This window comes from Eleginops maclovinus, chromosome 23, assembly GCF_036324505.1.
Source record: "Eleginops maclovinus isolate JMC-PN-2008 ecotype Puerto Natales chromosome 23, JC_Emac_rtc_rv5, whole genome shotgun sequence".
In the NCBI taxonomy this organism is placed as follows: domain Eukaryota; kingdom Metazoa; phylum Chordata; class Actinopteri; order Perciformes; family Eleginopidae; genus Eleginops; species Eleginops maclovinus.
In genome coordinates this window covers 4267554-4287435 of record NC_086371.1, presented here as the reverse complement: position 1 = coordinate 4287435, position 19882 = coordinate 4267554, and the positions used below count along the sequence as shown (strand labels likewise).

At 40.0% G+C, this 19882-nt stretch overlaps 2 protein-coding genes across 2 annotated transcripts; one reads left to right on the top strand and one right to left on the bottom strand.

The window, feature by feature from the left end:
- The first annotated feature begins 1301 nt into the window (after positions 1 to 1301).
- On the top strand, positions 1302 to 11525 carry fgf2 (fibroblast growth factor 2). The gene is made up of 3 exons (XM_063876396.1): positions 1302 to 1898; positions 5102 to 5205; positions 8256 to 11525. The coding sequence occupies exons 1-3, from the start codon at positions 1721 to 1723 to the stop codon at positions 8439 to 8441; spliced, it is 468 nt and encodes a 155-aa protein (XP_063732466.1). The 5' UTR covers positions 1302 to 1720; the 3' UTR covers positions 8442 to 11525.
- On the bottom strand, positions 7746 to 19816 carry nudt6 (nudix (nucleoside diphosphate linked moiety X)-type motif 6). The gene is made up of 5 exons (XM_063876397.1): positions 19516 to 19816; positions 18416 to 18619; positions 14963 to 15018; positions 10914 to 10968; positions 7746 to 10615 (listed from the first exon to the last, which is right to left on the bottom strand). Exons 1-5 carry the CDS (start codon positions 19751 to 19753, stop codon positions 10233 to 10235), a joined length of 936 nt encoding a protein of 311 aa, XP_063732467.1. The 5' UTR covers positions 19754 to 19816; the 3' UTR covers positions 7746 to 10232.
- Positions 19817 to 19882: the final 66 nt, after the last annotated feature.

The following is a 19882-nucleotide window of genomic DNA, read 5'->3' as shown; positions in this document are numbered from 1 at the left end:
CATTATAGACACAACATTGAGGAGGACATTGGTATGATGAAATCTGTGACACATCTGAGAATTCAGGCCTTCACAATTTACTAGCTGCTGCATACTTCATATGCATGGAGAAAAACCTGGATTGATGCATGCAACACTTATAGATAACCTAAATAAAGTTGACAAGTTGTGTAAAATGATCCAGTTTAATTTTATATTTGCTAGACAGCATACATTGTTATTCTATACAGGTTGTCAGAGGTAGTTTGACTTGAGCTTAGGTGACAATTGACAAAAATCTCCAAAATTATGAGTGAAAAAAGCAACTTTAATAAGATTTAATCAGATAAACAAGGCATTGCACATAATTAGAAATATAAATACTAGAAAATTAACAATTCTAAAATAGAAACATCTCAAAATAGAAATAGAAATAACCAGCAGGGTTTTGATTCATTATATTGACGTGATACAAATCATATGTTTGCATATTGAGGTATTAGTTTTATTAATGGGGGAAAGTTTGATTTCCTCTGGGTTTTTCTCAAAACTACAGATGTAAAGTGATGTTTTCCTGCACCAGAAAGCCTGAGGAACTCATAGGTGGCCTTTGTTTGAGAACAGGTGCCATACCAATACAAATGTGTCCTGCATGTATTTTAGGAAAGAAATAACTGGCGAACCATAAATAAGGATGAAGAGTTCTCGATTAATACAGTCCCAGGAAAAGACTCCTGAGGATGTCCAAAAAACATCTGAGACTTTTCGGTTTGGATTCCTATTTTGACCCAATTCTTATAAATATCCAAGTTTTCTGATGTCAGATGTTTTACTGATGGTTCAACCAAGAGCACAGCTGACTTTCACCCAACCACAAGTTCAGATGTGGTTCCCGTTACTCAGAAGGACTGACCAGTGATTGCCTTTTTTGGCAAATGGAGGAGCCCTGTTTGCCCTTAAATCTGCAAAAAACAAAAAACTTTGCACAAATAATTCCCATCTCTGACTCTAAACCTCTTCTGAAGAAGTTCAGATTGGGCATTGTTCATGACGCAGGCACGCTTGCTCATCGGAGGCTCCTGGCAATTCTGCTCCACATTGTTGTTGTGCACCTATGAATAGAACGTATTCAACTCAGGCTGCATGAATGGAAACACTGCTCTTGGCGCTCTGAAGGGTCTCTGTGGCACAGTCCAACTTGCACGTTCCCCCTCCTTGCCCTCCTCTCCTTTCAAGACTCCTTCTGGGTTGGTTGGTTGGATTAGTGAGCCTTTAGTGGGCGTGAGCGAGTGTGTGTTGGTGCTCCTAGGGCGCATGCGAACTGAGGCCTGAAGGGGAAAGCCTTCCACACAGATCTAAGCCAGCTGCCCTGATTTAAACACTTCATTGCAAGAAGAGTGGAAGCGAAAGGGGAATCTGCATGCACGCCCCCCCCTACCAGTGTGCTCAAAGTACACTGGCAGAGCAGCTGCCCGATCTACAAGCTATACATTTGGACGCTTGCAGGTAAAGGCATTTCCTTTGGTCTCAGATTCTCAGGACTCACAAGGCACTGGTTTTCCTGAGAGGGGGGTCGTTCAAGCAAACTGACCTCTGGGGTTAACCTGAATCAGTGTGTGTGAAGCTCTGTGGAGGAGGGGAGGAGAGAACAGTTAGTGGGAGGTGGGAGGCCACAGTGGGGCTCCTGAGCTGCTCAAGAACGAGACGAAGCAGTCGCCGGGAAGCGAGGCAAGAGGAGGATATGGCCACGGGAGAAATCACAACACTTCCCTCCACACCTGATGACGGAGGCAGCGGCGGCTTTCCTCCTGGGGGCTTCAAGGATCCCAAAAGGCTGTACTGTAAAAACGGGGGCTTCTTCTTGAGGATAAAGCCTGAAGGGGTTGTGGATGGAATCCGGGAGAAGAACGACCCCCACAGTAAGTACTTCCAGTCCCTATTAGTCTTTGCTTTGCACTGCACAACAACGCCTCTTTATGCTCTTTTTTAATTTGCAACAAGGAAGTTAAAACATCACGGAGGAACGATGTGAGTTTTCCAACTTGCTGAGGTTTATTCTCCACTTGTAAACACTTTTAAAGGTGTGTAGGCCTACGTCTGGAAAGTTTAATAACCGTTGTTTGAGGGTTCAAGGTTTCTTAATCAAAGGGAACTTTAATGGAAAATGCAGGATGTTTTTAGTAAATGTAGTTCCCAGGTTGAGTCACAGCCATTACCACTGCTTACTGTGGAGTTTATGTCACTCAAAACATGGAGTTAAAAGCCCAAATGAGTGATTTCCTGAACTAAATCTCCCTGTCAGTGTTTGACATCAATGAACTTAAACCACTAATATATCTAAAAATGTTACAAAAAAGTGAAACAACCCCCAATCACTTTTAATTTTAGAAATTGAGGGAAGTTTAAGGCTTTTCTGATGTTCTCCTTGATTAAAAGTGAAACAATCTGTGCTTCTGTATCACTGATTACTTTCGGGTTGCATCAGTAAGTGGGAGGGGAGGAGAGGGGACATAAAAAAGTAAAGGTTTTTTTCCGAGGAAAACATGTTGTATTGCCCAAGACACATTGCGACCTTTCAAACAGGTGCGTGCAAACAGATCTGAAACCAGCTCAAGGAGAGGTGCACTATTTTTAGAATAATTAGATTATATTCAGTGGGACTAAATTGACTTTAAAGACTGTTATTCTGGATATCAAATGATCAGTATCAGTGTGTCAGTAAGTAATACATATCCCCAATGAGTCACATAACAGGAATCAGTATTAATCATTTGGCTTTTCCCAGTAATGCTTTTTTACAGTTAAGCTGAGCTGTTTTTCCTCAATGCTCCTATTGTTAGGGATGTGATTGACCTGCCAACTTTTGGGCAGCGTAACATACCTGCCAGTAAAAATTGGTAATGTTAGTGAGAAATGTAGTCAAGGATTCAATTCAATTCAGTTGTCACAAACAGTTAAGAATGGAAATGGGACGTCCCAACAAGCAATCCAAAGCTTCAGATAGGGGCCCAGACACTAAATACACAGAAACATTTACAAGCTTGATTACATTTATTGTAACATTAACCCAATCGCCTAAAAAACTGAGCTACCTACCTTCTCAGTGAACCCAACACATTCATTACATCAGTCTTAACATTTGTATGAAACAGGTAAGATACATATTCTATTTATTTTCAGGTTCATATTTTTATTTAGTGTCTCTCCTGGGACATGTCTCCATGCTTTAATGTCCAAAAAGCTCTTTATTTTTCTCACACTGCCTGTGCTGCAGCACCTCTTTTCACCCTCTGTCTGAAACCAGAGCCCAGTCTGCTCTGATTGGTTCGGCTCTGTTGTGATTGTTCAACCTCTTAGAGAAGTCCCGCCCCTTAGCCTATCACGGACCATGTGTTGGAGCGCTAGCCAATAAAAGAGTGTAGTGTTACATAGATATAACACTACAGGGGAAAAACCCAAAAAACATAATAGGGCCCCTTTAATTCATCTTGATATTGGGGGAGCCAAAGTTACTTACTAACTAGCTAACTAGCTAGCTAACTAACTAACTAACTAACTAACTAACTAACTAACTAACTAACTAACTAACTAACTAACTAACTAACTAACTAACTAACTAACTAACTAACTAACTAACTAACTAACTTCCCATTCCTGACATTTTGCAATAATTTCATTTAAAGCTCCTTTGACATTCATGACTTTTTTTTAATGCCATTAAATGGAAATAAACAGCTATGTTGTGATTGGTCAACCTCTTAGTGAAGTCCCGCCCCTTAGCCTATCACGTACCATGTGTTGGAGCGCCAACCAATAGAAGTGTGAGTTTTACGTAGTGATGTTACTATGTTCAGGAAGTAAACAAGGGAGTCCAATTGAGGCATTTCAGGCAGGGTGGGTGGTGTGTGGGAGAAAAAGGGGACAGGTACATATTGAAGTCTGAGTTCTATGCCATCTAGATTGGACTGTAGTCCATCATGTGTTCTTCCCATGTCAAAGTTTTGTGAGAAAATGATTCCACATGTACAGTACTGTTGCCCTTATATCACCAACCCCTGGACAATTATAGATGGACCCACATTGTACAGGGACTGATCGGTTAAAGGGCATGTTGTTTCTGTATTCTCGTGAATAGGAAATTATACATTTCCTTCTGGGAAGAACACCTCTTTGATCCAACCCGTTAATCATCCAAGCAGCAAGCTTAATTGTAGACAGATGTGCATCTATGTGAAGTCTTAATGTGGAATAATTCTGGACAGACATTCTCATTTACCTTATGGGGCCCCTGCTTCCTTTTTTTGTGGTTTGGTTTCATGCAAAGTATGCTGTGTTGGCCAGCAGCCTCTTGTGGAGATGATTTTGATCCATGTGTGGAGCCAACAGGTACTCTGCTCAGTGGGATTTAAGTGACTGGTACTGTTACTTTTAAGGTTGAGAAGGATTGTGTATATAGTGTTTCATTCATTGCTGCAGGAAAAACGTTTGATTGTATCAGATGAAGAAGGAACAAGCAAATGAGTTGCTGAAAATGAGTTATCGGTTAGCTTTGTTTTGGTTATTTTAGCTTATTATTTCTGCTTCCCCAGTACACGTACTGCCCCTCCGAGCCATGTGTTTATTTCAGTAGCTGGTGGAGACCAAAACTGTAAATATTGGACCTACCTAGGACAAACAAAGACTTATGTCTGCAGGAATGAATTTGCTAACACATTAGCATTGACAACTTTATAAGTCAGTGATATGACGTGTCAATGTGTGGTCACCTTGTATCTGTTTCACTGCCATGTGAAATAATAATATGTCATTATCTACCTTTGTTATTTCTGTCTTGTGCTACCAAGCTAATTGTGTCCTGCAAGATGTTAGAACAGGCTGTCTTTAAGGCCTTACTCTCACTTTTTACTCATGTTTACTGCTGTAGAAATCATGTCATACTGAAATCCCTGAGTTGCTGGCTCATGGGATAACCAAAAACATCACTAAGATTTGGTTTTGGACTTTCATAATATGTCAGTACAGCGCTGAATCTGTTCTCTGTAATTAAACATCCCACAAGCAAACTAGTGAAGATGTCTGCATTTGTACTATCGGTTCGAACTAACATTTGTTTCTTCCTCAGTAAAGCTTCAACTCCAGGCGACCTCAGTGGGCGAGGTGGTCATCAAAGGAGTGTGTGCTAACCGCTATCTGGCCATGAACAGAGATGGACGACTGTTTGGAGCGGTGAGTGAGCTGGATCAGAAACTTTCTTTTGCCAAAAGATAAATTCTTTCTGTTCAAGTGTCCTGACATTAAGAGGTATGCAGTCACTTCAAATCCTCAAATAAGATATCTTGTTTATTTGTTTCTTTTACCAAAAGTGCTTCTCACATATTAAACACCCTCAGTAACCGTCTTCTGCCTTTGTCACAGCAGCATTTAGTCTGCTGTGTTTTGGAAACCAAGTATTTAACAGCCAGCCGACAAGAAATCCTCCCTCGCAGGAAATAATTAAGTTGACACACGTTTGTCAGAGTTAGCACTTAGTATAAGAAGATTTGCCAAAACATTAAATAGACCCTGAGCAAATGGGACCAGAATGAGTCCAAGTGCAGTTGTTTTTTTGTCCGCTCTCCAGAGTTTTATCCTCGCTGCCTTGGCCGACACAAGCATGTCACTGATCATGGCAACGCTAGCGAGTTTGAGTTTGAGTGTTTACGTCTTAAATCACATTATGTTACATTACTTGGGATTCGGTTTTGTACCCACACAGTCCAGAACGGCACATAAACAAATACATAATTCGCAAGACCTTATTTGGATCTTCTAAACAAAATACAATAACTCTTTCCCAATACCCACTTCAGTTAGAAATACACAGATGGAAATGATAATGACACTATGGTAATTAAAATGATAGCAACAGGGTTAATGGTTGATTCGACTCCATTAATGTTCAACATCTTTGTGAACAGGCTGATCGAGGTAGAATATAGGACACAGACTTCTCCAAGTGTCTAGTTGCTGCCGGTGTGTTTGTGGAAGAATGTGACCTCTAATATTTGCAGGATTAAGTGTGCATTTTTTAGGATCGCCACGGGCAACCTGCTGTTGGGAAGGCAAGGGATTGAGCGGTTCTTTGTCTGAGAGACGAGACACAGAAACACAAATATGTTTAAGGAACAGCATTTAACAATTGGGAAGACGTGTGAATGAACGGCATTTAAAAGCGTGGGAAAACCAAAAAAGGAAACCTCAGTTAAATAATAACCATTAGAGAAAAGATGCCATTGACTTTTGTTTTACGGCCAATACAATATTACATTTTACTACGGGAGCAGATGCAATATGGTGTTTGCTCACCTAGTAAGATAGCCATACATAAAAAGATCTTTCTGTATTGGTTTTTCTATGAGGCAGAAGAACATCTAAAGTGTGTTTCCTTTAAAACGTTTAAAAGAAACTCACAGATTGTCTGACTGACCAGGAGACAAACTGACTTACCTTGTTTAATTGTTCACTGATCAAGCATCTTACATAAGCAAAAGAGGAATTAGAAACAGTAATTTGTTTAATTACCCGACCCATTGTCAAACATGGATCTGAAGGATTTTCAGACTGCTCAGGAGAAGCAGCCCCCCCTCTGGACGGCTGCTGTTCCACCGCCCCAGAGTTGTTGCTCACAACGGCGGCAGTGGAAGTGTGAAGTGTTTCTGACTGATGCGGTTCGGTGGTTGTGAGACTTGTCCACAGTCCATGTAAATGGCAGGAAGCATTTCCTCCCTAATGAGAAGCTCCTGCAGCTGCCACCCAGGGCGGAGTTCTGTGTCCTGCTTTGACTTGGTCGTAGAAAAACATTTAAAACCTAGAAAAATATTAACTAATTACTATTCGTGGTGTGAAGAAATAGTTAGGATATTGAAATTACACATTTAACCCTCTAACTTAGCAGCTTGACAGGTATGATGCTCTCTACTACAAAATTACCACTTAGGCATCACTCGTCAAACAAGACATTTATTCTGCCAATAGGATCTTATTAGGGTCAACACATTCAATATTTATCCCACCCTTAAATGTAAAAAAAATGTGTCTTCATAATTACATTTTTATAAAATTATTATTATTTATAATTTCAATATTTATTCAACCCTTAAAACTAAAAACCAACAATATTTATCATGAATGAAATGTATAAATATATAAGTAGATACATAAATAAATAAACACAATCAAAAATAAGTCATTGATTTATATTTTACAAGTTCTCTATTTGAAATAAAACTCCCAAAAATATTCAAACACACAAGGTAACTGTTTATTATAATCTGTAACTTCATATAATGAATTGTACCCTGGGGGGTTGTTGAGGTTGAAATGAAATACTTTAGAGTCACAGCCAAATAAAAACAAAAGTCTCTTGTTGAACAGGCCGTACTTTAAGGCAGCTAACGCCCAAAGAGACTGAACCATTTCGGCCAAACACTCAGTAATTAATGTCTTCTAGCAGGACAAAGATTAACGAGGGGATGGTGTGGGAACTTAGACAAATATGTTTAATAAAATACCAGCCAAGAGAGCTAAATAATTGAGATTGAAAAGTGCGTCTAATACATCTTTCTTTGTTCAGTTTTGGATTTGTTCTCCATTTGTTTGAATTGTTCTTGTTTAATATTTTAGGCTGTTCACCTCCAGTGAATAATATTTGATGTTTTATTCAATAATAAAGACACTGACTTACGCTTTAATGATGTCAGGCACATTTCCCTTTAAATATCTTTACTCTTTTGTTGTGAAATACCTTGCAGAATTTACTATAAAGCAACAGTCGTCTTTGAAATAAAGGAGACATGAAGCTAGTGGTGTTTTATGTTGCAGTTTAATATCAGAACATTTTAGCATTACACATAATCTCCCTTTCACACAATATATATTAAACAAATTCAATCAAATGCATTCCAAACAATATAACATATCTCATAAAATGCCCCCAAAATATGATGTACATAAAAGAGAGGATTAAAATCAGTTTGGAAATAAACACAGTCTCATTTATGTGAATCCTACAGACAGAAAGACCTCATTTCAGTTTCCATTTGTTGAAATATTAAAGACTAGTTTCACAGTTTTTAGCAAGCACATTTGAGTGTATTGCGATGGGAAGGTGTCCCAGAAGCAGAGATGTGAAGATGAAATCCCCCCTCTCTTATAGCCCTGTAACTCGTTAAATAGCAGAATTAATTTCCCTCCACTGAACATCAAATGAGCATTATTCCTCTGTGTCTTCTCCCCAGAGACGAGCCACGGATGAATGCCACTTCTTGGAGCGGCTCGAGAGCAACAACTACAACACGTACCGCTCCAGGAAGTACCCCACCATGTACGTGGCGCTGAAGCGGACTGGCCAGTACAAGTCCGGGAGCAAAACTAGCCCGGGTCAAAAGGCCATCCTGTTTCTTCCAATGTCTGCCAAGTGCTAATCTGGGATCTGACCGAAAGGTATCGACGTCTTAGTGGCAGCAACGAAGAAGATGTGACGGCAATGAAGACAATCGACATTGCCCCAAACAGCTGTGATGCTTTCTGACTGTTATATCCTGCTCTTATTCAGCTTGTGACACTCATTCACACCTGGCTGCTTCACAGTAAAACATGTAGACCTGCTAACTGCTGAAGTGTACCATCAAGTAAGGCAGTGTTCATTTTAGAAACTCATCTCTGACTTAAGGATTTAAAGCGACAACCCTTTCCTACCCCTTTCCTACTGTTCAGCTCCTGCAGTCTAAACTCAGCTGTAAGATGAAGGTCTTAGATGAATAGTCTGTTAAAACTAGTTAAAATAGTACATGCACTCAAAGCCTACATTATTGTAACTTGATAAGAGATTAGGGATTGAACTAAATAATTACATTTTAGGATTTTTTAGGAAAAACTAAGCACACCAAACCAACTCAAATCAAAACCCAAGCACTAGTTTTATTTTAAACTTTCGACACACACAGAAACTGAAGAGCTTTCCAGAGCTTGTTTTTGTTTTCGGACAAAACTAACTCTTTTGTAAGTCCAAATTCACACCGAGGACCAGCGATGTGCGGCCTGGGGTGACTGCCATGCTATGTCTGGGTATAATTTAAGTTTTTGCATTGAATCGCAGCCAGACAGTACCTCGGCCAACCAGAAAACAGAGTCCTGTGAATCCTGTTACATGTCGACCTATGCTACGATGAGTTTCTTCCCGACACATGAACTCGCCTTCCAGCCCAGGAAGCAGTATTTGTGTGTTGAGCTGCACTTTGCCGCTCGCAGGTGTGAATTTGGCGTGTGTATAATTGGATTTGTGCAAACAGAATGAGTAAATGATGTCTGGTTTAATGACAGAAAGGCAGTTTATTTCTACAGAAAGTACTATTTTGATTTTATTGACCAGACTATTTCATTAAGGCAGCCAATATTGATATTGGAACAACTGACCTTTAATATTAGCTCTGACAGTGTATGATCAGCTGACACTGGTGGTTAGCTCGTTAGCAAGACCTGTACCTAAAAAATACAGAAACATTTAAAAGTAGTCCCTTTAACCAATGAAATTAGCTGCTTGGAGCCACTATTTCCAAACAGTACGTCAAAAAGTGTTATATGAACCGTATAAAATTGTGGTTTAGGTAGAGTGGTGCAGTGATGACATATTTATGTAGTCCAGCATTGCAAGGGCTCAGCACAAAAATAATTGGGATCTCTTCAGGATGATCTCCACATATTCACATCATTTTTTTTAACAATTAAATGCAATCGGCAGAAGAAAAATGCTAATGTTGGGCTATAAAGGAACTACATCACGGTGGCGTCAACACGGCTAAGCTAAAGGCGGCTAAGATGGCTCATTTAGTCATTTATTTAGCACCTATTGCTTTTATGATTCATAGAAACTTGAGACATTCACCACTGGGGTATTACCTGATTGTAGTATAACAAACCGTGAACATCTCTTAAGTATTAGACCCTGTATCCCAAAGAATCCAGATGAAGGAATCCCAAATTGCTAACTGCTCAATGATAACTGCTTGATGCTAACATCCAGGTTTAGGACTCATTCTTGCACCACCCAAGTGAGTGTTCTTGTAGTCCATCCTATTCCAGCATATTTTTTCAAAGCTAGTGTGGACAAACACACGGCAGACATCTTTCCAGTCATAAATACACTTTAAATATGAGTAATACTGACAGCTATGTGTCAACGTAGCTAGCCATGGTATGGTAACCCCATCAGGTTGCTAGGATTTCAGTGTGGGAGGAAGCTGCCGGTGATACAGCTGGTAAAACTTCCCAGAGTACACGGCAGGAATTACCTCCATGGGGAGGTCGATGTGATGGAAGCCGCTCTCCAGGCCGTGCAGCAGCAGCCGGGCTACACGAGAGGTGATGGGGGTGGTGTGTTCGGTCTTAGCCAGCTCTGCGAGCTCCAGCCACTCACAGCGCAGACACTCCTGAGTGCAGAAGTTAATGTCGTAGGTGAGAGGGCTGAGTCGGCAGATGATGTACATGTCCGACATGCTGAAGGCGCCGGGGTGGTCGTGCTGCTGCCGGATGCTGAGCAGAGATCTGAACTCTGAGCGAACGCCGGTTTCCTCAAACACTTCCCGAACCGCAGTGGTCCCTGAGAAAGATTCATTAAAATATTACTAAATGTATGTGGAGGACTTTTAAAGATCCTGAGGTGTGGGGTAAAGGGAAAAAAAACATATATTTTTTGTAAAGAAACATTCGACGCTGCTTTTATGGGTTGGGCCATGTATATAATACCAAAGCTGCTTTAAAGGTGAATTTGGAGAAACAGATATAAATATTTGCATATATATCATGTGCCTCGTTTTGTACAGTTCAAATGAATGTATCATCATCTAAAATTGAAGGCTACAGCTGTAGATGTACTGTATTAGATTTGTGACACTCACCGATATTTTCTGCTAGATCAGACAAGCCGCCGGGGAACTTCCAAGCATTCATCGTCTGAAATACAGAGATACAACTTAACATCATTTGTGACAGAAGGCACTGCTGTAAATGTACCTTAAGAGTTATATCATCATGATCATGTTAACCTTGTTTTGAATCATAAAACGTTGTTATATATATATATATAAAATCACAGCAAGTAGTGTATCTCAACTAATAAATATACACGTAGAGAGATGTTTAATAAGAGTATCCTTTAATTGTATGTTTTATCTTTAGTGCCTCACTCTAGAGGCTTTTACATTTGCTGCGGTGAAATGTGTCTCCAGAAGCTGTTTCACCACTTGATATTTAATAACAGTATGCTGCTGGTTAAGTTATGATGTCAGTGTTGTATATATATATATATTTTTGTAGTTATCAATGTATTTTGTATGCAGTGCTTTTTTCCCCTTCCATTTAGAAATGCTATTTCATTTTTCCCTGTTCCTCGAACATAAATGCACTACAGCTTTTATTTGTATGTATGGTCAACAGAATGCTATATTTTTGGAGCTGTTTCTAGAAATGTGCTGGTAAGGAGGAAATAAAGAGATTTTGTGTTACTCTAATCAGTGTGGTTTTTCAGAGTAAAATAACCAGCGTTGGGAGGGCTAAGTTAAAAAATGTATTCTGTTTTAATGACTAATTACCTGGGTATTATGTTTTGGGGTTTTTTCCCTTTCCTGTACTATGTTGTAGGTTTGTGTGCATGTAAATGGTCTGCAAAGGCTAAAATCCTACAGTTGAGTATCATAGGGTTCCTGCAACCTGATCTCTTTCCACTCGTTTTGGATTACCTCCATATCAAATGCAATGCAAATAAAAACAAGAGGAAAGAAATATCACTAAGATGCTTTTCATTCATGCATTCATCAAGTCCCGCCTGGACTACTGCAATGGGGTCTTGCAACAACGCCCTGGACCGACTACAGCACCTGCAGAACTCTGCTGCTAGGGTTCACACCCACGCCAAGCCCTGACACCCCAACCCTCGTTCACTCACTGGCTCCTGGTCAAGTCCTGCATCCTCTACAAACTCCACCTCCTCACATACAAATCTCTCCATGCACTAACCCCTTCATACCTCACAGACCTCCGCCACCCCTACACCTCCTCCCGGCAGCTGCAGTCCTCTGATACAGATCTGTTGCAGCCCCCACCCTCTGGAACACATTCCCCCTTGAAATCAGGACCACTGACCCTGATGATATCTTCAAAAAAGAGAACTCATCTGTTTGTCAACGCTTTCAGCCTCAGTTACCTCTCTACATGTCTGAGACCAGCCTTCGTTTATTTCTGTTCTTTTTTATCTCCTTATTTGTTTTCCTTTTTGCCCGCCAACACCACGGCCCCTCGCTTCCTTGGGTTTCTTGAAAGGCGCTCTAAAAATCCAAGTAATATTATTTTTACTCAAGTGTATTATGCAAGAAAACAGAACACTGTAACAAAAGAAGTAACCTGCCTTTCATTAAGCATGTTCTGTAAGATTGCAATCCTGCTGGTAATCCCCATTTTTTAAAGATATACCAGCAATTTGTTTTGTTTGTCTAATTACATAATCCCGTCACATGTATTCTTTTCCTCCACAACTTGGTAAATGACCTCCAGTTCACTGAGGATCTGTCCCCTTGTTGTCAGCGATAATAGCTTTCTTTTCCGGAGGTTCAAAACCTTTCGTAAGCTCTGAACTGCCAGACTCTTGTGCAGCACATTTCCAGTAAACAGCCCGATGGTGGAGGAGGAGGATGAGGAGGAGGAGGAGGAGGAAGAGATTAAATACTTCCCACACTTCCAGGCCACTAACTGTTTCCCATTAGAAGCTTTTAGGATTCCCAGCTGGGACACATTGCTGCGTGTAGTCAGCAAACAGGCGCACTTAAATAAAGTCAATTATAATGTGGGCTATATTGGTCAAAGGACTCGATTTTAAGGTGGTTTTACTGTAACCTGAACTTTCAGAGAGACTGACAAGAGAAAGCTTCAATGTACTGATAGGATTTCACTGAGAAGACATAGTCATGTATTGTCATTTGGGGAATTCAATTGTCAAAGTGTTATTAATCAGCATAAGACATGAACAACAATAGAGTGAAAAATAATTGAAGTTGGAATAAATCATGATACATTTCCTTCCTGCAGACATCTGCAATCGGAAATGTTCTTCCTCTGGGGGTCAGTTATTAGTTCTTTGACAATGAATGATGGAAAAAATGTTCATGTTGCTCTATGTGTTAAACAGGCTCTTTGGTAAACAGTTTTGCAACTAATGATTGATTCCAGTTAAGCTTCAGAAATGTGTGCTGATTGCTTGGATTCAGTTCAGTGGAAAAAAGTACTATTGAAATTAACCAGAGCTCCAGATTAATGGATTTTCAAATGAACTGTTTACATAAATCAGCAGTAAAAACAACACATACAACTTTGCCCATAACAAAATGTTGACAATGACACACAATATGGGCATTAGCCAAATACACTTGGTCTTATAGAATGTTATCTAACAGATTACCTTAAATTAAATCAAGATTTTACATGCTATACTGTTATTTTCATATAGACTTACACATATCTGTATGTATGCAGCCTTTTCTTCAGCGATAATAGCTTTCTATATGGGGGGTCTTTTGTGATATCTCTATAGGTACCCTCAAGTTTTAACCTGACCCAGCCTGGTAACCCTGTGCTAGCATTAAAGTCCAGCAGTGGCTCAGTCAGTAGGGGCTTGGACTGGGAATCGTAAGGTCGCCGGTTCAAGTCCCCGAACAGACTTGAAATATGGAAAGTGCTACTGCTACTTGGAGAGGTCCCAGTTCACCTCCTAGGCCCTGCTGTGGTGCCCTTGAGCAAGGCACCGGACACCTCCAATCCCCCCTCCCCATTGCTCCCCGGGCGCTGCACGATAGCTGCCCACTGCTCCTAGTAATAGGATGGGTTAAATGCAGAGGACTAATTTCACTGTGTGTGCTCTGCTGTGTGCATGTATGTGACAAATAAAGAGGGTTTCATCCTCCGATTCTATAAAGGGCATTTCAACTTTTAACATGCTTCTCGTTTTGCTCTGTAATGGTGGCTTGTTGTCGAGGGTTCACGGGTGAAGGGGAGAACAGTTACAGCATTTCCGCACTGCATAATATCTACTGTATACTGGTGGATATAACGTTACATGGGTACGCACAATGCCAGGTCTTTCTGACCTTTAACGCTTTGAATTCCTGGCAGCTTTAGCACTACTGGTGATGTGGGGTCACAAAGCAAAATATGTTTGTATTTAGGAAAGAAGCAGCTGCCTTTAGAAGAACACGTCGATGTAATTTATACTGATTAGGTAACAGACTGTACACTTTATGTGAAAGTTGCTTATCACCTTGTTTACATCAAGCTAAGTGAGCTGGAATAACACACTAATTGGTTTCCAAATTGCAGCATCATGGTCCAATCTTGTTTTTGAATGCAAACAAATCTGTGTTGAAACTGCGTTTTTAAAGAGGGTCTGTTGAGCACTACAGCGGAGCTCTGTGAGAACTGAGGGAGGAACACACTCATGAAGCTGTTAGAGGGCATTCAGCTCACGTAAACAGCGTGTTTGCTTCAGGTCAACTCATGTTGTGTGGAGCTATGTTAAGTGTGAGATGTGAGAGAATTTCCAACCAGAGAGGCAATATTCATCTCACTAAACAAATACAATTAATCAGACATCTTGATCATCACCGAGGATTCTGATGCTTCACCGGCTTTTACTTCACTGTGGATAGAAGGATCAGTTTCCATTGCTTTTTGACTCAACCAGGCAATATTTGGTCAGCTGTTTTTAACAACCAGCCAAAATATTTCAAGATTTTATTTGAAGAAATGTGTCAGAATGGTAATTTGTACCTAGTCATTTTTTTCGGGATTTTTGACGTGTTTCCTGAAGAACATTAGGGAACTATACGGCATTAATATAATATATAAAAAAGTGTACTATAGTAATTTAGAGCAATATGTAAAAATAAAGCGACACACGTACCTTGTTTCTGTCTTGGACCACAAGGACTTTTCCATTGGACTCATCAACAACTGCACCTGGGAAACAAACAATCAATCAGACATTTATTTCACATATTTTGCAAGCATGTATGTCCCCAGTGTTCATGCTGTTCCACATGTTGTACTGAAGAAGAACCATTTAAAAAGGGAGACCTGTTCGCAGTCTGATTCAACCCTAATTATGCTTATCTGGCAAAACACCGGTCCAGTCCATTTCATATTCTCAAAACACGACTCTTCTGAAGATCTTTCCCCGGACAAACCAGTCAGAAAGATGCCAATACATTGTTTGACCATTTGCTTATAATTTAGGAGTACTAGGAATTTAAATTTAGTTCACTTCTCGAACTTTGCTTTAACACAAATTAAACTCCTATAAAAAGTACCACTTAAACTTTTATACAGAGCTTCATTTTATGTTAGAGCTTTACAGCTGTTGGCTGGAAAACCAAAACAAACAAAGCAAGAAATCATGCGATCCAGTGGTGGTAAACATTCAATTAAATATTGATCATTACGATACATTTGGGGTAAATATGGAAAAACGTCTTCCTTTTTTTTCATAGGTAGCCCCCAATAAGTAAACAAGAACCCAGCTTGTTGATGTCTTGAGAAAAAGTAGGGGGTTAAGATTAAATAAAACACGTCTCTTTACTTTTCCGGGTCCAGACAGACTCCGTGTGACGCTTTACTTGTGAAGGATGTGGACATCCCACTTGACCAGACTTTTCTCCAGTTTGAGCAGCTTTTTTCAGGAGGTAGTGACTAAGAGAGACAGCTATGTGCCGCTGGTGATGACAGCTCTGAAGGAGGAGAGTAAACAGGCCTATTTGTTTCCTGGTTGGTACGCCTGACTGACCTGGACCAGACTCCTTAAATGAAAGTCACAGATGTGTAAATAGGGATGGGTCATCTTGAAATCCTGACTTGGACTTTCAAGTGGAAACTGATGTCATTCCCGAATCCCTGTGCCAGCTGAGGGAGGCTATCATTATGTAGCATTCAGTCTAGGAAACAAAGTGCTCATAGGAAGCAGAGGAGAAAAAAATGATTATGAATTATGAGACAGAAAGCCCAGAAGCCATCATCACAGAAGAGCTGCGGGATCTGTGGTAGAAAACTGATAATCGCTTGAGGTTACACATGGCTTCTTAGCCACAAAAATGTCTTCTCTTAATTGATATTTCATGTAGACTTCTTGTACTGCTTTTCAGGTTTTCCAGTAATTGTAGGGTGCTGTATAGGTCAGGATCAGGCCAGATGTTGAAATTGGATCACACTTGAGCTGCGTTTCATTACAGAATACTATCGGGACAAGTATTGTGACGTCTAAGACCTTGATTTTGGTTCCCTATGCTTCCATGCTAAATTGAATCTGTTAAGGATTGATTGCTAAGATCTGTCGGACACGTCACTCTAGGGAGGGGAGCTGGCATGAAGAATAGTGAATGCTTTCCAAATCACAATTATTAAAGTTTTAGTGAGTCACCAGGTGAAGAACCATGAAACACACTGTCTTAAAAGAGGCTATATTAAGCTTTTCCTGTAGTCTGTTATATAGGTTTGTGTGCATGTGAATGGTCTGCAAAGGCTAAAACCCCAAAGTTCCCTCCAGAGGGAGTTTCTCTCCTTAGTTTCTCACAGGAACATAGTGACATCACTATGTAACACTAGCACTTCTATAAGCTAGGCACTTCAACACATTGTACTTGGAAGGCTAAGGGGCGGGACATCTCTAAGCTGTTGGCCAATCACAACAGAGCCGGCTAAGTGAAGGCAGAATGTTTGATTTTGGACATTTTATTTGAGTTGTTAATTTTTTGTCAGATTCTGCTGTTGTCCTAACCATGTTACATCCCATGGTAAACACAGCAGCACACGTGTAACAGATTTAATCCGGAGATAGATCTGCAATTTGAACTTTTAATTATCAGTATGTAAAAATAGCCACTGTTTACATTTGAGTTCCTCTGGGGCTAACGTGTCCTTTACCTCACTGCACGTCATTGTTAAGCTTCCCTAGCAGAGCCCTTTTAAAACTGATTTCAAAGGGATGGTGAGTAGAATAAAAGTTATAGGAGTATTGGCCACAAATTCAGCACTATAAAGACGTGAACACCCACATTGGTCTTGTTGAAGTAGTACTAGTGAAGGTTAAAACTTTAGGGTCTCTGTGGGACATTATACAGCAAATTTAAGACCTCATTTTTGGACTTCTCCCGTGTGAATGCAGTTACGCCTGAATTGAATGCCCATTATGTGTTGTTCTCTGGTCAATTAACAACAATACACTTCAAGGAACGAGGCAAACAAGTATCAGTATCATCCAAACAGCTGCATATTTCAAATTCCTATCCTAAGTTTCATTATTGGCAGAAAAAAAGGGAAATTCTGGACCTGCTCTGTTTAGAAGGATGCTGTGGACATGTTCTGACATGCTCGAAGTTCATTCACTCTTACAGACGTTAGAAAGTTATACCGACACTCTGCCCTCTGCTGGATGATCACAAACTCAGCACTCCTCAGGTCTGCTCATAAGGCTCCTCCCTCTGTTAATGGATTTCTATCCATGCTGACACAAACAACCAACCTCTCATCCACAGTCAGAAAAACTAATGCAGGTCACAGTTTACCACAGATTTATTTTTTTAAACCCTCGCTGCTTATAAATGATGTTAAAGGAGCAACATATTAGATTCCGTTGTTATAAATCACAACCATATCTTTAAAAAAACAATCCTGGAGCTTCTGGTGTCTTCACTGTAGAGTAAATGAGACTCAGGAAAAGGGCGGTACATACAAGATACTGAAAAATCAAATGTCTATTGCCTAATATTTTTTCAAATTGTTAAGGTTTTTATCAATTGTGTTTAATTTTCCACCTATTTATCCTAATTTTACCCTTTTTCCCCTGATTTCAAGTCCATTCAATGTGTATTTTCCCCTTTTTAAAATACTTAGTGCTGCATTTCTTGTGTAAAAAGTTCTATCCAAATTGAGTTTTTGAAAATAATAATTATGGAGGATAATTGAGAGATTTCTAAGCGTAGCAACCAAAGATTATTTTCACTATTGTTGGTTCATTTTCTGTTTATTGAGTCACATATTAAGCTATTTATTTAAGTACTATACATACAATCTTGGATATAAATAACCACAATCATCTATGAGTGTTTGCATGGACATTTGGAAGCACAAACAACTCAAATCCAGCAAGTTGGTTTGACAAGAAATGTTTACTCGTGGTGAATTCATCTTTTTGCTGCATCTTATGACGTTCATCAGATCCCTGAGAACTGTGCAAACACCGTTTTCTGATAAAGTATGTGACAATCAATTGAAAAATCAATTAGCGGACCTTTAGGTGGGATTAGTCTTTGTCAAACTACTATTTCTAAAGTCAAGAAGGAACTTTTAGGCTATAAATCTCTACCTGCCACTCCGATTTGGTGAGTCGCAAACCCGGGCAGCCGGTTCTCGCCCTCCCCCAGCCAGAGGGAGAGCACCGTGTGGTCGTGTTTGGCGTGATGGAAGGAGAAGCCATGTTCAGAGGCGGCGGCTGCACATCGACTCAGGGAGATGGGAACTCGGAGCCACACTGCGACTTTCCCCTCTGCTTTCCACTGGGCCAAAGAATCTGCAGAGGTCAAAAGATCACAAGGAAACACAAACTTTAAAATGGATTATTAAAGATGTTGCTGCTTTAAAAACCGACAGGAAGTACGGAAGACGCTAAATCTGATTCTGGGGACAAATGGAACATTTAAAGAGAGAAAGATGAGACACAGCAGAGACACTTTAGTGGGAGTAGCCTGAAGGGTAAGGAAACATTTAACCAATTCATCAAAGGACCAAACAAAAGAAAAAATCACTCTGCATTTATTTCAAAAGTAAACTGATGTTTTAAGTCATTTATAAACCAAAAAAACAAGTATCTTATCCCAAATGAAATACATGTACTGTTCATAATGAATGTTGCACAATAATTCTTAATTGTATTTAAGCACAATATTTGATAAAGGAAAAATATAATATGTGATCCTATCTATTTAGTTTTGTAATGATAATGTGAATAGTATTTCTAAATATTATATCCCAATGTATATCATATATCAGCCTTACTAATAGAAACAACTCGCCATTTAAAGACTCATCCTTGGGAACTTGTGACATGCTTTTCAATATCTCTTGTATTTCTATTACTAAACAACGACTGTTTTATTATGACAGTTTGATTTGTGTTTGGATAGATCTAAAAATCAACATCTTTGACCTTAACAACCACTTCAAACTGTGAGCTGCAGATGGAAAATAAAAGAAATAGCTTAGATAATAAAGTAAGGTAATGTAAGCAGGGAAACTCTACTATAAACAATATTTCTGCTCCATGCGTAACAACTGACCTCAGCCTTCTTTATTAGTCATATGTCAAGGCCAGTTTTCTATCCTAGTTTATGATCAGTGGTTGGTGCAAATTTGTGAGTTGATGACATGACCTGTGCACGAGTGTCATTCATTATTTGATGCGCCCACCTTGCAGTAATCTACTGAACGAGCTTTCACTGATGTCCTCTGGTAAACAGCTGTCAGACAGGTTCACTGTCACTCCACCGAACCGGTCCACTTTCCCAGTCAGAGCCACCGACCCCTGAGCACGAGCTGCAGTGCACGAAAACGCACGGACAGCTGAGCGTGCACGACATGAAGATCTGCAGCACACTCTTCCTCTCACGAGCGGGAGAAGCCTTAACGCAAAGGCACAAGCAGCCATGATACTACTCTAAATGAACTACTGTTTGATGGTAGAGAGTAGTTGTACAATCTTTAACCGGCATGTGTGTTCAGAAGAGTACGGTTACGTAAAGGTCCTCCCCGGAAATTGCATAATAACCGTAATGCT